Genomic DNA, 16,085 nt, shown 5'->3' with positions numbered 1-16,085 from the left:
AATCCAAATTGGAAATAAAACAGTTATCAAATAAGCATGTGTCCTGTTCTGTATCCTAAACTCCTGAAACATTGGTGTCTCCTATTTTAGAGCAGTCAGTGCAATTTGGGGACGAAATCAATCACATCTGTATGCGTGTAAAAATATTCAATGTAACCCCCTTTGTAATTGTTAATATTTTCATAAGCAATTGTACTTTAATTACACACTTTTCTTAGTAACTGTAACAGATTACAGTTACATTTATTTTGTAATTACATTACGTAATTCCGTTACATGTAACTAGTTACTCCTCAACACTGTATACCAGGGTTCCTCAAATCTTTCCCTGGAGGTCCAATCTGCTGCAGAGTTTAGCTCCAACCCTGATCAAGCTCACCTACCTGTGATTTTCTAATGATCTTGAAGACTCTGATTAGCATGCTCAACTGAGTTTGATTAGGGTTAGAGTCTGCAGGAATGTTCCAGATTTGAGGATCCCTGCTGTACACTGTACATTAAAACACATACTACTTATACTGTGTGTGAAGTGTCTCTCCTGCTTTAGAGAGAAGCAGAAAATAATCTGACACCCACACACTGTATTCAGGTGGGGAAAAAAATGCTGTTTTAATAGAGAAAATGACAAATTCAATATCCTATCAGTCAGGCAGGACTCATTCCATCATGCCTAATTTTGTTGCCGTTTTGTTATTGCTGTGTTATTCAATCATTGCGGCATCTGATTTTCCATGAATGGCTTTTGTTTTGTCATTCATCCATGCAGGTCGGCAGTCCTCCTGATAGCGTTACAGGAAATGACCGCTGCTCCCTGCACTTCAGCCTTTTGCCAGTCGAGCTGCCAACTTGAAAACCGAGACCTGGATGTTTACGACAAGAAAACTTTGGCCATCGTAAAACACCACCATGCCAACAACCGTTAACTATTTATAAAGAGGGTGCAACTGCGAGTTACACATCCACTAGGGCTGGTGTGGGGGCAGAGATGTGGTTTTTGGCCAGTTAAGTAACAGTGTTAGCATAACGTAAGCAGAGCAAAATCAGATTTGACTTCGAATCGAGGTTTTGGACGCAAGGTTTGTCACTCTGATCTGACTAACAGTGGGAGATAACTAGGTGAAATGTAAGCATTTCCTGTTGTGGCCTTTACACCATCTCAAAGAATGATTCAAAAAACACCCTCAGTGCGTAGCAAAATGTGGAGGTCTGCGTGTCATGGCTAGTGTTCAGGAAAAAAAAAATAAAAATCATGAAGCCACAGACATAAAACCCCCCAATAAACCACTTCAAGTCTATCTAGGCTGTGAAAATGAAGCATATGGGTGAGCATATTGAGGAACTGTGGGAAAAAAAAGCCAGCGTATCAAACTAGCCATGCGTTATAGCACATTTAAAATATAAGCCTGGTAGCCACAGGGGAGGCTGGCCTCACTGCTGTTCAGGTCCCTGGCAGGAAGACAAGTTTCACTGTCCATTTTTTTACTCCAGACTCCAAATCTATATTTAGCTAGGCTTTTCCACTGGTATGCCTTTCTCTGATCGTTAGCCCCGTTTAACCCCTATTTACAACGGGCCCCATATTGGTCAAGGCTCTCGGGAGGCCCGGTCAGCGAGGGCATGGCAAGCCTTTTACGCATGTCTGTCAAATAACACAATGTGCACCCAACTAGCTCTAAGACTGGGAGAGAGCTGGGCTGGAAGGATACATGAAATATTCATGATATATTCACAATGAATTGACAAACTGTGAATTTGGGCACATATTTGCCAGTTACGTTTCCTAAAGACTAGCAATCACTAGAGCAATAAAATAGCATTTTAATAGCAATTATTTAATTTTTTGCCATAAGCTAGGTAGGGTTAATCTTGTCAGTAAAATTACTAGTGAAAATGGTCAATAAAGAATGTTTTTATTTAGTCAACAATAAATATGAAGAAAAATGTGCATCGCCATTAAGATTTCAGTTAAAACATACTTTTGAAAAAATTTGAAGAGAGAAAAGAGATATCAACAATGCTTCAAAACACTGAATCATTAAATCAGTGTTTTGAACGGATTCATATATTACGTACAATTTTAAAATTTTGTACAAACACACTAAAATATATGAATCAGTTCAAAACAATGATTTAATGATTCAGTGTTTTGAAGCATTGTTGATATTTCTTTTCTGGCTCTCATATATACACAGTGCGCATATATATATATACACACACATACATACACACACACACACCATATGAGATTTCATATATGATTTATCTCGCTAGATTGGTATTTTGAACGGATTCATTTTTTTCCCTTATATTGACGGCCCTAGGTCAGGAAACAGAGTGTTTGCAGAAGTAATATTGAAGCCACAATGAACTACAGACAGACTGTTTGAAGCCTTCACACATTTTTAAACATTCACCCAATCGCATTTGATGCTGGTTTAAAATGACTGTCTGTATCACAACAGTGATTCAAGTTCTGAACACTCACTCATGCCATTTCGGCAGCCATAAAAGCTTCATTCAAGTGTGTCCACTTACATATGAAAGACCTAATTCAATACGCTGAACTATTGACTGTGTACATTTTAAGGATATCAATCTCAAGTACCTAGTTCCTGAAGGTGATTCAAGGCCACATGGGTGTGATGAATCTTTTCAGCATAACAAAATGGGAACATGATCACAAATGTAATGCATTAATGGTGCTTTCTATAACCAAAGTGATCCAAGCGAGCTAGACTGTTATGCCGTGGAGTGCTAGACACGTTTGTGCTAGAAAATTCTCCCAAGGGCAGATAGCGAGGGTTGTCTGGAAAGTGAGGAGTCATAGCATGGCAGTGTACTGAGGGCCACATGCATCAGCACAGCTCGTGTCCAGCAACCCAGCAGAGGACATCATATTCAGGGTCAGGTGCACATGAGCAAATACCCCACTCAGGTTGCTACCAAGTTCGTAAGCAGAGGCGGAAACTGGAGAGGTCTTCCTTCCATGCCACAACATTGTTTTGAGGGCACCTAATAAACAAACAGATCCACAATTGCCCTTTTTTTCCTCAACCAATAATTTTTCTGCCTAGAATGACAAGCAGGTATGTATGTGCGTAATTGTTGGAGTTGGTTTCCAGCTTTACCCCATACCTTCTAGAGTGGCTTGTCTTTCACCTCTTCCAGTAAACATTCACCTGTCACCATGTGTTCCAAAGAAGTTGTTGGACGCAACTCTTCAAACACATGATCAAGGCTCGAGCTTTATTTGTTTATAAATAACCAAGGTGGCTGATTGTTTACCACGCTTTTCGAATAAACACAGAGAGTGAACTTCTCTTACTAGAATGCAAACGAATGATTTGATTTGCATTCTGTATTACTTAGCTTATTTTGTAAATATAAATAAATCGAAAAGATATTTTATATTGCATGGATACAAGTTTAGGGACTAAACAGTCCCCAAAAGTTAGATTAAATAGGGAAAAAAAACCCCTCCATTATTTACTCATACTGTAAATAAAGTAAATAATGAATGCATAATTAATTAATTAGCATAAAGTAATTAAATTATAAAAGCAATATAACAATTCTTAAAATATTTTTTTTTTACATTTGGAATTCATTTAAATTCATACTTAAAGGGGATGCCCATTTTCCACAAGTTGATTTGATTCTTTAGGGCAGGGGTGTCAAACCCACAGCCCTGCAGAGTTTAGATCAGGGGTGCCCAACCCTGTTCCTGGCGATCGACTGTCCTGCAAAGTTTAGCTCCAACTCTAATCAAACACACCTGAAGCAACTAATTAAGGTCTTCAGCATCGCGTGAAAATTAAAGGCAGGTGTGTTTGATTAGAGTTGGCGCTAAACTTTGCAGGACAGTCAATCGCCAGGAACAGGGTTGGACAACCCTGGTTTATATGCAACCCTAATTAAACACACCTGATTCAGTTAATCAAGTCATTAAGGCTTATTTGAAAAACATGGTGTGTTGGTGCAGGGATGGAACTAAATTCTGCAGGGCTGCGGCCCTTCAGGAACTGAGTTTGACACCCCTGCTTTAGGGTCTTAATGAAAAGTCTAGAACAGGGTTCCTCAAATCTTACCCTGGAGGTCCAATCTGCTGCATAGTTTAGCTCCAACCCTGATCAAACAGACCTACCTGTGATTTTCTAATGATCTTGAAGACTCCGATTAGCGTGCTCAGGTGAGTTTGATTAGGGTTAGAGCTAAACTCTGCAGGAATGGTCCAGATTTGAGGATCCCTGGTCTAGAACATACTTTGGTTAAAATTTCTCAATGGTAGTGTAAAAAAACACCTTTTTTTACCCTGTCAAAATATGTTCAAACAACATGTAAAGTAAATTTTGCATCCGATGACCCCTTTAAATATAATAACAATTGTAATCAGCTTGCTATTTTCTTACAAATTAAATATAAATCTGAACATGAGCATGCTATTCAACACTGCCCATTTGTAACTGCATTAATAAACAACAGATGGAAGATATGTAAAGTAGAGGTATTTATATTCCCTTTCAATATATATATATATATATATTACACACACACACACACACACACATATATAAAACACAAAATAAATATGAATTTAAGAAAGCTTAGTTATGAAATTCTGCAAAGGCATATGACAAGACATAAAAAAATAGATTTTTCTAAAATATGAAAAATGTGGGGAAAAAAATAAAAGAAATTTAGTAAACAGAAAATGAAAGCTTCGGCATGTTTTCCTGAAAGAATAGAAGACATTAGGTAGAGTAATAATTTATCTTATTAAACGTAAACACGTGGGCCCTCATATATACAGTGACATGCTGCATATACTGAATGCAGGACATTTGAGTGTGTTTGATGTGTGCAGTGTGTGTTGGTGTTTGTGTCGCACCTGTGTGGATCTGCCGGTGGGCCTCTAGAGCATCTTCCTTCTGAAACTGAGCTCCACACTGATCACAAACGATGGCTTTCTCACCAGCTACAAGACAAAAAAAATGCTAAAGTTATTCAATATTCATCATTTTGGAGGTCCTCGGGTGGTGCATGGTGTCATATCTCTTATTTGAACCCCAGTAATACTTAAAATGATTTGGTGCCTGTGAGTTGGAAGTCTGTTGGATTCACTTCAGTAAAACTTGCTGGCAAAAACAGTTTACAATGTTTTGGAGGATATGTAAGCCAGACGTTGATCTTGTGTGCACTGTACAATGAAAGCAATGCATCATAAGAGGGATTTATCATTCAAGGCACACTTTCACTAAAAAAAAAAAAAAAAAAACACACAAATGCTGTCCAAAAACAACCCTAAAAAGAAGATAAAAACAAGAAGCCATACATACAACATCCGCATAGCATGTTCAGATGTTGCAATGGGATACCAAGAGGAACTGTAAGACCACAGGATGCCAATATACAATCTGATCTTTAAATCAGAATTAAGCAGAAACACTATATTGCATTCACACTGTATTTATCTGCTCGATCAAAATGGAGTTTTTAAAATTTGTAACAGAGCTGTCAGCTCTCATCATTATGTCGTTTAAATCTTACAGCATTCACAAGCACAACAGGAAGCCATAGCTCAGATAAAAAGAACCAAAAAAACACAGTCCATTTCGCAACCACTGTTAAAGTTGCAAAATGTACTGTACTGTCAAGCAGTAGAAAAAAAGTGTTTTTCTTTCTTATGATGCCACTCAGCAATAAACTTATAAATGTGGTACAAACAAGTTCCTCTAAATGGCTCAAGAAATCAAACATCATTGTTAAAACAAAAAACTGCACATAAAGAAGAACTACCACAGACCTCAGAACTGGTACCTTCAGTGTATTAATACTCAATTTTTAACCATAAAACATGGTTTCTTCTGCAACTTTACACAATTTTAAGTGCAGAGAAACTGTAAGCAATAAATCTTAAGTTTAACTTTCCAAAAACTAAATACTGTATGGCAAATTCAAACCATTGCTGCTTGAGTGGTCCGACATTTCAGCTTCTGGCTTGACCATTAGTATAATCTTGGGGTGGACTACCTGTTTAAATTTGAATTAAATTAGCAGTGAAGTGGCAAAAAGGATGCAGAACGATCAAATAACAGATAGATATACAGATACGACAGACAAAACGATAGAATGATAACCCTATAGAACAATAGATCAAACAGTAAAACAATGGCAGAACAATATACGTTAGCTGCATTTCCTTTATTCTTCAAATTGTGCAAATTGAAATAGCAAATTGAAAATACGCCCAATGGAAACGCGTCAATTTCACAAAAACTCCCATATAATCGCAAAAAGTTTTTACACATGAGGTGGTTTTTGAGGCAATTTGAAATTTTACAAAACTGCAATGGAAACATTTTTTCCACATTTACATGTCACCAGGGGGTGTACGTAAACGTCACATGGTCATTCTTTAATGTACTTTAACCGCCAAGAAACACCTCATATGTTGCTGCTCTCAAGTATAAGGGGCTTTCCTTGCCAATAATGCTTGGCTTTCCTTGCAATTATTACTTAGATAACACCTTATTTACACTGCACACGTCTGCTGAACATTATGGCTCTGACATGGCCACACTAGTCAATGCTTGTGTTTACACCAGCCGCGCCACGGCATGTACCGGCTCTTCACACTGCTTCGCTAAAGATACACACCAACATCTCTTACGATTAAAAATAATGGCTAGTGTGGTGGCTGCGATATATATGTAAACCTACAAACATCGGTCGCCATGACTAATCTCAAGAGAAAAAAAACCCAAAAACGTTAAGTTGTATGAAATCGGTTAATGGAAAAACGGTCATCTGTTATTTCGCAATAGCTTTTTTTTTATCAACATATAGAAAATATCGCTAAAGTTTTGCACAAATCTGTAATGGAGGCACAACTAGATAGATATAATGACAGAATGATTGATATAATGATAGATAGATAAAAATACAAACAGACAGACAGATAGATTTTGCCCAATCCTGGTGTCAAGCAGATCTTGCATCAGTGGCCATGGAGCAGGAAGGTCCAGGAACTAAAGTAGCTTGAGATGGAGGGCCAGCGGGACATTGATCACCACCTTAAGTGGCAGAGAGGGAAAAGCCAGACCTTAAAACCCACCCCACAACATAAACGGCAGCTTATTGAAGCGGGTCATTATCTCACAGGGGGTGACAACATCCAGCCACCCAGCAGGAGCGTGCTTCCAGGCCCAGCAAAAGTCATGGAATTAAAGTGATAAATTCTAGCCTCTCCCTTTGATCAATAGCGACTTTCTTGTTAAGCAGGACAAAAATAAAAAAAATAAAAGCATGAAGTAAAAACACCTCCCTCAGATTTGGCAGAATTCATACCCCTTCCCACCAAAGACAAAAACAGAGACCAGTGCTAGAAATAACAGCCTCTCCAGCAAAAAAAAAAACAAAAAAAAAAAAAAACAGTGGCTATAAAAGAATCACTCTAGCAACTCCCACTTCCTCCCTCCTTCACTCGGAGTTGCCACAGCGATGCCGACCTGACATAATGGGCCCTTACACAACCGTGGCTCCCAACAAGTGGAGGAGAGGTGCCACGTGCCCGTTCCTTTTTCACTTCCCTCCTCGGAACATATTGCACAACTGAAACCCTGGGATTTACTGTTTCCAAGAGGATGCCTCGTCGATCTGTCTTGTTTGTATGGGCCGTGCACATAAATAAAATGACGCGAGTGAAACCAGAGCCTTTACGGGAGCTGCGGCAAACATCCAGAGTCAGATTACCCAGCAGTGGGGCTGCGCTGGCTTTGTTGATGAGTCCCTGAAGAGAGAGATACTAGAGCACAGCTGTAATGGAAAGACCTGTGAACAAGCACATTGTCTAATGCTATAAAGGTGGATTCTCATCACACACTCTGATCAGATGCCTCGCCTCCCTTGTCGCTCGGAAGCGGAACATGAGTAGACAAATACGGCGCAAACAAAAACATACCCTTGCTGTTTGGTGAGCCTACACAAGTGCATTATATAAGACAGCACACTCCGTACCAAAAAAACAAAAAAGAGGCAAAAAAATCCATACAAAAAGGAAAAACAGTGCCGTCAGAACAATGAGTACAGACAGCGTGCTCTCTCTTTTCCTTTAGCGGTAACGAGCTGTGCTGTACAGTTTTATTTACACTATCCTCTTATCAGTCACAGAACAGTACGGAGACTGCCAATTGGAAAGGACAGCCAGGAACTGTGTGTTCCCTCTCTTGACTAGATGTGTACCGCAGGCAGAGCATTTTTTTTTTATCAACCAAGACAAAAATGCTGGGAGACTGCCAGATTTCCCTCGTAAAAATGTGCACGTGCACGCGAGCATGCCGGCGTGGATGAGTATATTTGTGGAGCGCTGTCAGGCTGATGCGGGGCTCCAGACTGAAACAATGACTAGGGAGTCACTGGCACCTCAAATGAAGCATTTGGGAGCCAAATGCCGTTTTTAGTTGGCAAATTCCGAACCGCTCAATATGGGTTATTGTTCAGAAGCACTGTCGACCATGCATGTACTATCACAATATATCAAAGTTATTGAATATTTACAGGTATACGCGCAAAGAAAAACAATGCCGTTGTTTGAAAATCATGTGGCATTTGGAAAAGATTTTTTTTCTCTTTAAAACTATGGATATTGGAATCGTACAGTAACACAATATACATATTGACACACATAACATTGCGGTTTTAATATCTCATCCATTTAAAATAAAAAAATGAAATATTCTATTTCTATGCGAATAGACAATTTGAATATAAAAGTATCGCTCATGAATAAAATGACCCAAGTGGAATAATATAAAAATCTAACATATTGACTTTCTTAAATTCAATGATTTTTAAAGAATCTGATGTTAAGTCTGAAGAACACATCACAGTAACGGTTCTGTGTCCATTGTCAATTAGACAAAAATGATTCACAGTTCAGTGAGGGAGTCTTAGTATTGGGAGTCTGTTTAATGAATCGTTTAAATTGAATCATTAAGAAGAACCATTCATAGGAGTCATTTGTTTGCAAATAAGGCAGCACAGCTTTGGTCCAACAAAACAGAAAGAGCACACTTTAAAATGTAATTAACTAAAGCCACCTCAGGAGAAGAGATCTGACAAAACTGCATATAGATTTCACTAACAGACTTAATTTTTTTGGTAAACATATACAAAGACACAAAGCTAAAGAAACAAGCAGCACAGATTGAATTTCCAGACACTATACAGTAGATTACTCTGTACTATCAGAAAATGAAGAGAAGTCAGCTGGTTAATATTTATATAGCCTTCACAGAGAACAGAAAGAATAGCAAAGGAGATAAACACTGAGGATATCTAGGCTTCTTCTGATAGCTTCACAGTCTGGTGCACAGACAGAGGACGTCTCGGGACAGACCAAAGCAGACAAATATTGACTTGCTAAACACACTTTCACATCAAAGACGCTTCTAAATTTATCTGCTCAAAATGAGCACAGTGTTGCACATTCATTCACTTGTTTTTTAGCTTGCTTTAAAGCTCTTAATCCATTTTGCCTGCAGACCAATTTATCTGGCCGGCAGGTCACACTCAGTCCTCCATTTTTCCTGCTCTTTTTCTCTCTCTCACTGTTCAACGGCATCATTTCAGCTGTCTAGCTCCAGATATACTTGGGGCATTTTAGTTCACAAAGGTGCACATTCACGTACAAGCTGGAGACCTATCAGTAATGTACAGACGGATGTAACCGTGCACACGCTGTCCAATCCGCATGCAGAAACAATACCAATATCAGCAACAGGAAAATGTTTGTGTATGACCCTGGTGTGCGGCAGGCTAACCCTTCCACTGCAACAAAAGGTGAAAGGTTCCATGTGTTTTCCGCTTCCTTTCTCGCCTCTCTCTTTTTTTTTTTCTTCTTCAGGCCATGATGCCTTAAATTATGACTCTGGGCAGCTTTCCTGACAGTATAGTGAGAGGACAAAGGGCTTTCAGAAGTGGAGGAAACAGGAGCTGGGCTGGAGAGGAACTTGTAGGGTTAGCCTGGTGTGAAGTGGCAGGAAATTAATGGAGCCTCTAGCATCTCACTGGCATCTCACCATGGTTTGAGCTCCATTTAAGCCACCATCAAACTTGAGGTGGGATTTGTAGAATTTGTAGATGCTAGCATATATACAAGGTTGGCACTGGCAAGTATACATAAGGAGTCAAGTCCAAATCTAAATATTAAATACGGTTCAATTCCTTAACATTAGTTAAAGGATTAGGTATCAAAAACAAAAATAAACAACAATTTTACTGAATTGATTAATTTAGTTCAATGTTAATTCCACAATACACTACACTGTTTGGGGTTGGTAAAATTTTTTATATTTATTAAGTCTCTTATGCTCACCAAGGCTACATTTATTTGAGGAAAAATACAATAAGAGATCATCTTTTGTTATTCTATTTTAATACATTTAAAAATGTAATGTATTTTTGTGTAAACCATGAAAACGTTTATATAAGATTATATAACGAATAAAATAGTTCAAAAGAATAGCATTTATTTAAAATAGAAATATTTGTAACATTATAAATGTGTTTACGGTCAATAATGTCATGTGTACTTTACAAATGTAGTATGAACATTAGCAATGAACAATAGTACATTTATAAATTAAAATGTTTACCTAATTAATCTTGAAAAATGTGTTTATTATAAGTTCATGATATCTAATGCGTTAACTAATTAAACCTTATAGTAAAGTGTTTTCATTGTTTTTATATGTGATGACTAACCAAGAATATTATAAAATTAAAGAGGCGGAATGGGTGATACTAGGGCTGGGCGATAAAACGATAACGATATGTATCGCGATAGACACGTGAACGATATCAATAAAAAATGTGTTCGATAAAACGTTCGATATTTTTTATTCTTCGACGGAAGAAAACAAAGGCTGCGAAGCAAGTTTGGTTGCATTAACAAAGGCACTCGCTCTCTGGTAACCTAGCAACATAGGGAGTGACACGCTAACAGCCAATCATGTAACAGTATCATGTTTGGTTGCGCCATATCGTTGTCTCGTGTCTAAGTGCGCACGCGCGGCTGAGAGGCACGTCTGCAGCCAGACCCTATTGGCTGGTCTGCTGGATTCCTCTTCATAAGCAGAAAATGAGTGCCGCAGCGAGCGAGAAAATTGTAAATAAAAGAGAAAGTCAGCTCGCCAGTATGGCTGTTTTTTGGATATTAGTAGTCAGACCAAATGTCGTCTGCAAATTATGCAAGACCGTCGTCCCCGCCAAGACTGGTAATACCACGAACTTGATGTACCACCTTAAAAAAAAAATCAATAATTATCGATATCGACCGATATGAAACACTGATATCGTGATACAGTTTTCAGCCATATCGCCCAGCCCTAGGTGATACATGACTAGATGACAGACATGTCGTTGTGTTTTTTTTTTTTTTAAGCGTCTCATGCCATGGCTGTTGCAATTTTGAAACTACATAACTGTTCACAAAACCCAGTGACTCTTCAAATTTGATAATTTGTAATTGTGAACACCCCCAAGTAAACAAGCAAAAATGCTTCTTGAAAAGTTAGTTTGCACACCAAGAAAGGGCAAGAAATGATCTGCCTCTCCTCTGCAGCCTGATCAATACCTGTGAGGTCGGCTGAAAACAGAGCGATACCTCCAGCCCTCTTTTATTTATCACTGGAGAACCTGAGAGCCTGACCATGCGGTGAACCCTTTCCCCAAACGACCACCGAAACTTCAACCAACCGCTGGATGTGACAATTGAGCCGCCTTTACAGTCCTGTAAATGCCTTTACTGCTGGGCGCAGAGCAGTGGGGAGCCGGTTCTGCTCTTTCCTTATTTGCCTTTCATGAGCAGGGAGGGTGAATCCAGGTCCTGAAATATAATTGGATGGGTCGACATCAATTTAAGAGTGGTTTTCGAACTGTGGTCTGTGGACCGCTAGTAGTCTCTGAAGGATTCCAAATGGTCCATTAGTAGATTGACTGACAAAATATAATTTATTTATTATTAAAAATAAAAATCAGAATTTTTTTTTTATTGATTGTGTTTAAATTAATTTTAGGATGTCAGGTGAAGACCAAAGAGAGACAACAAATAACGAATGCATCTAAATGCAGATGAGTTTTGACAGCGATGTGAGAAATGCTAACTAGTAACTGACAAATGCAGTTGACAAGTGTTAGCATGGTCAAAAGCCTGGTACAAAAGTGCTAGGCTGTCAGTGTCAGGCTGCACATAGTTAACAGAACCCATGTATGCTCCACAGGTCAATAACCTGTAAAGATTTAACATTTAGTGCCCATTATTTCCTGCTTTCAAGTCACACATTGTCAAAGGCACTCTCTAGTTTATTAAGGCCTGGGTCAGGAGTGTGGGGGAGGGGTCACGGGCTACACAATGACCTACGGGACAGCAACGAGTACGCAGCCACACAGTACGGGTCATTATTAAACTGTTCCACACTTAACACAGGCACGCATTAGAGTGTTAAGGTTTCCAAAAAATCTAATTTTTGAAAGTTTGAGCAACTCCAACAGGGACCAACAGGAACAACTGGCCTGAACGCGGTGCACAAATAATAAAAAAATCCAACAGGAAATGCAAACACTCAGTTTAACAGCTCTCAGGTGCAGTCATTTACATTTGTTTATCACTTGATTTGAAATGATTCTTCCGCTAATAAAAGTTAATAAGCCTCAGATTCAAAATTGGAACTGCAAACTTCATGGCGTATTGTGTTCTACGAATAAACAGCCACTAGCACAGGGTGCCAAATGTCACCAACTGACCCTGATCTCTCTTTCCATTATGTCACAAGATTTTTTTATAATTTTAAGAGAGCAGGAACCTTCCTTGGCTTAAAAAAAGTAAGGAAAGGGGAAGAGAAAGAGGGTGATGGCAGAAGAAAAAAAAGAGGAAAAAGTTACTTCCATAAAGTTCTTTTCTTCACAAATGTAGACTGCGCGACACCCTCTTTAACTTCCTCACTAAAACCTTTTACGACGTCCTCACACTCGTTCCAGATCCACTGACTTCCTCTTCATCTTCTTTCGCTCTGCATCTGCACGTAGAATTTCTGTACAATCACAGTTACAATCTGTATCAACTAGACAGAATATTGATATATAGCTGCTAGATGGATTTTTTTTTTTCTTACAAGCACCTATTGGCAGCACTTCTTCAGTCAGTTATATAATCTGATGTTTTTCCAGAGAATATATATATTTTTTACAATAGCCCCAGAGTGTCTCAGAAGGTTCTGCCCTGTCAGTAGTTGCCTATTAAACATTAATTACTCGTGTCGCTATAGACGGTTTGAAAGTGCCTGAGAGAGGAGTTTTTCTTCAGCGCTGAAATTGTTTGGATGGCCCGGGATTAGTATTCTGATCCACAGACATGTTTGCAACAGTAATAACACAATATCCACGGCCGCTTTTCATGTTGAACCTCCCAGTGGAATGGATAGCATAAAAGCAACCCTTGTGTGTCCTGGCTACTTCCAGATGGGACTGCTTTTATCTTTTTTTTTTTTTTTTTTTTTTTTTACATGAAAGCGCCATCGGCTGATCTTTGCTTTGCGTCTGACTCACTCTTCAGCCAAAATATGAAAGTTTCAAAGAGCATTTCATAAGGGAGCTCTTCCATAAATGGGATTCATAGCTTTTTAATCTGCGCTAAGAAATTGATCTAAAAGTTTCCCAAAGCAATCGGCTGAGCTAACGCAACACGATGAAAAAAAAAGTGCCTTGGAGAGTATTTACTTTTATTGCCATTACGCAGAAAACAAATCATATTTCATCCAGCATATGCATAGTCACAATGATGCTCTTTATATTGTACTGACCCACAAATATACGGAGGAATAACAGGATTTTCTTGGGTGACAAACAGTTTGGCTTTTTTTATGTGCGCTAAGAGGGCGGAGAGGATGTCATTAGACGTTGACGCATTTAAAAATAAAAACCACACTGCTGCCGCATTTATTCAGAATGAAAACCTTGAAACATGCTGTACACATCTATATACGGAGGATATAAGATGTAAAGGTCTCGAATAAGACGCCCCCCGGGGAGTGAGAGAGAAGAGCAGGCGGAAACAGATGCGTTTGAATGGGATAAGCAGAATTCAGGCATTTATCACACAAGAGCACACACTCTGTCTTCATGGCCTCAGCCGAGATAAAGGCCAGGTGAGGCTTCGGTGGGTGGCAGCGCTGAAGGGTTTCGACAGTACCGTGTGCGCGCATGGCTTTGAATGTGCGTTTCATGCTAGAGGGCCCTTCTTAACATGCGGCGGTGTGCACGAAGCCTCTGCCATAGAGGTGTGCCCGCTCGCTTCACTCAAACTCAATTGGACTGGCGCAGAGTGTGCCAACACATTCCACCATTTATTTCAACTCCGGCAGCAGATGACCCTCTTAATCTTAATCTAATAATCACCGTCACGGAGGAGGTGCCGTTAATGACCTCACATCTACGAGACTGCGCTCTTTAACGGCACTTCGTAAATAACTTTTTATCTGTGGCTACATCTAATTTAGAGACTTGCAATCTAATGTACGCCTGCAGCTTCCGCTCTTAAAGGGTAAATTATTAAATAAGGCCTTATTAAAGAAAAATTTCAACATTTTGGCATCATTTATTCACCCTTATGTTGTTCCAAACCTGTATGACTTTTTTTCCACCAGTGGAATACAAAAGAAAGTATTTTGAAAAATGTATTTTTTTTGTACATACCAGTGTTATTTTAGCATCACAGATACTATAGGTTTTAGAAATATTTTTGAGCTTTTTTTATTGTTTGTTGTCATTTTAATTTGATATATATAGAAATACATATTAAATTGATATATATTTAGTTTTAGATATTTTAGTACATCAAGTTAAACTAATAAAAAAACACTGACAACTAGCTGAAACAAATTAAGTTTCTTATTTTAAATATAAAAAGGTTTTAGTTTTAGAATTAGTTAATCATAACAAACATAGCCCATAAAATTAACTTTAATATGATTCTTAATTTCACTGTATGGACAAACAATTAAAACATTCTTCAAAATATTATTTATGCTCAGGAAAAGGAGAAAAAAAAACAGTTACATTTTTGGGTGAACTACTCCTTTGGTATAATAGAAAAAGCAATTTAGGAAGTGTACCAAAGCATTGACATGAGTTTTGATGTATTCAACTTCATGAATGAATGCACTGTCCAACTGCTTGGCACTCCATATGGAGCATGAAGCTGGTGGGAATGGTCCGAATATGATCTGAATGCAAAGTGGACAGTGATATGATAAATCCACAAAGGATGTCTGTCTGCTCAGCGGCCCATCAGGCCTGGCAAAACGAGTCCGGCCTCAACGATGAAAGAAAAAAAACAAAAAACAAATCCATACTGGCCACAGGCTCCTCTCCAATCTATTTTCTGCTCAGCTGGTTTTAAATGAAGTTATTATGACTCATTAAAATGCCCGCAAGCTTGTGGAAGTCGGCCAATTACAATTTAAATTTAGCCTCCCCTTACAAACCCACCCCCTCCTCTCCAGCAAAACCTTGATTAGGTTAAGGCATTCCCTCATAAGTATGTTAGCAAAGCAGAGTTATCAGTGAGGTGAAAGCAATTGCACCATAAAGATTTACCGTGATATAAACTGATATAGAACTGAGATACGGCACAAAACAGCTTTCTAGACTGGATTGCGTCCAATGTTTGTTAGTGTCGTAAATCAATAAAAGAGCCTTTCGCTAAGACACGATCAAGAACCCTGTCCACAATTTGAACAATTTCAACTGCAATGGCCAAACAAATTACAGCATTCAAAACAGAATAAAATAACAAAAATCATCAAGTTATATTTAAGTTTAAATCAAAGATTTAAAAAATGTTACCATTACTATTAATAACAAAAATCTAAAATAAACAAATATGAATAAATATATATGCTAAATCCATAAAACCTGGAAGGCGTCACTTCAAATGCATTACGTCAGTCAATTTATGTGTTGCCTAATCATGCAATACCAGCATAATTTCCATTCATAGCCGCCCATCCATTCTGAGAGCAGCAGCA

The 16,085-nt window shown here is 38.5% G+C and overlaps 1 protein-coding gene across 3 annotated transcripts in view; it reads right to left on the bottom strand.

Moving 5' to 3' along the window:
* LOC306862843 (zinc finger and BTB domain-containing protein 16-A-like) overlaps nt 1-16,085 on the bottom strand; it is a 118,592-nt gene that overhangs the window by 38,147 nt on the left and 64,360 nt on the right. For all 3 annotated transcript variants that reach the window (XM_079405863.1, XM_079405864.1, XM_079405865.1), the window contains exon 4: nt 4,889-4,975. In XM_079405863.1, the coding sequence (XP_079261989.1) occupies nt 4,889-4,975 (87 nt within the window). The remainder of the gene's footprint in view (nt 1-4,888; nt 4,976-16,085) is intronic.

The sequence above is a fragment of the Barbus barbus genome (assembly GCF_936440315.1).
Source record: "Barbus barbus genome assembly, chromosome: 43".
Lineage (NCBI taxonomy): Eukaryota > Metazoa > Chordata > Actinopteri > Cypriniformes > Cyprinidae > Barbus > Barbus barbus.
The sequence above is the reverse complement of the archived record's forward strand: the minus strand, read 5'-3'. Positions and strand labels throughout refer to the sequence as shown.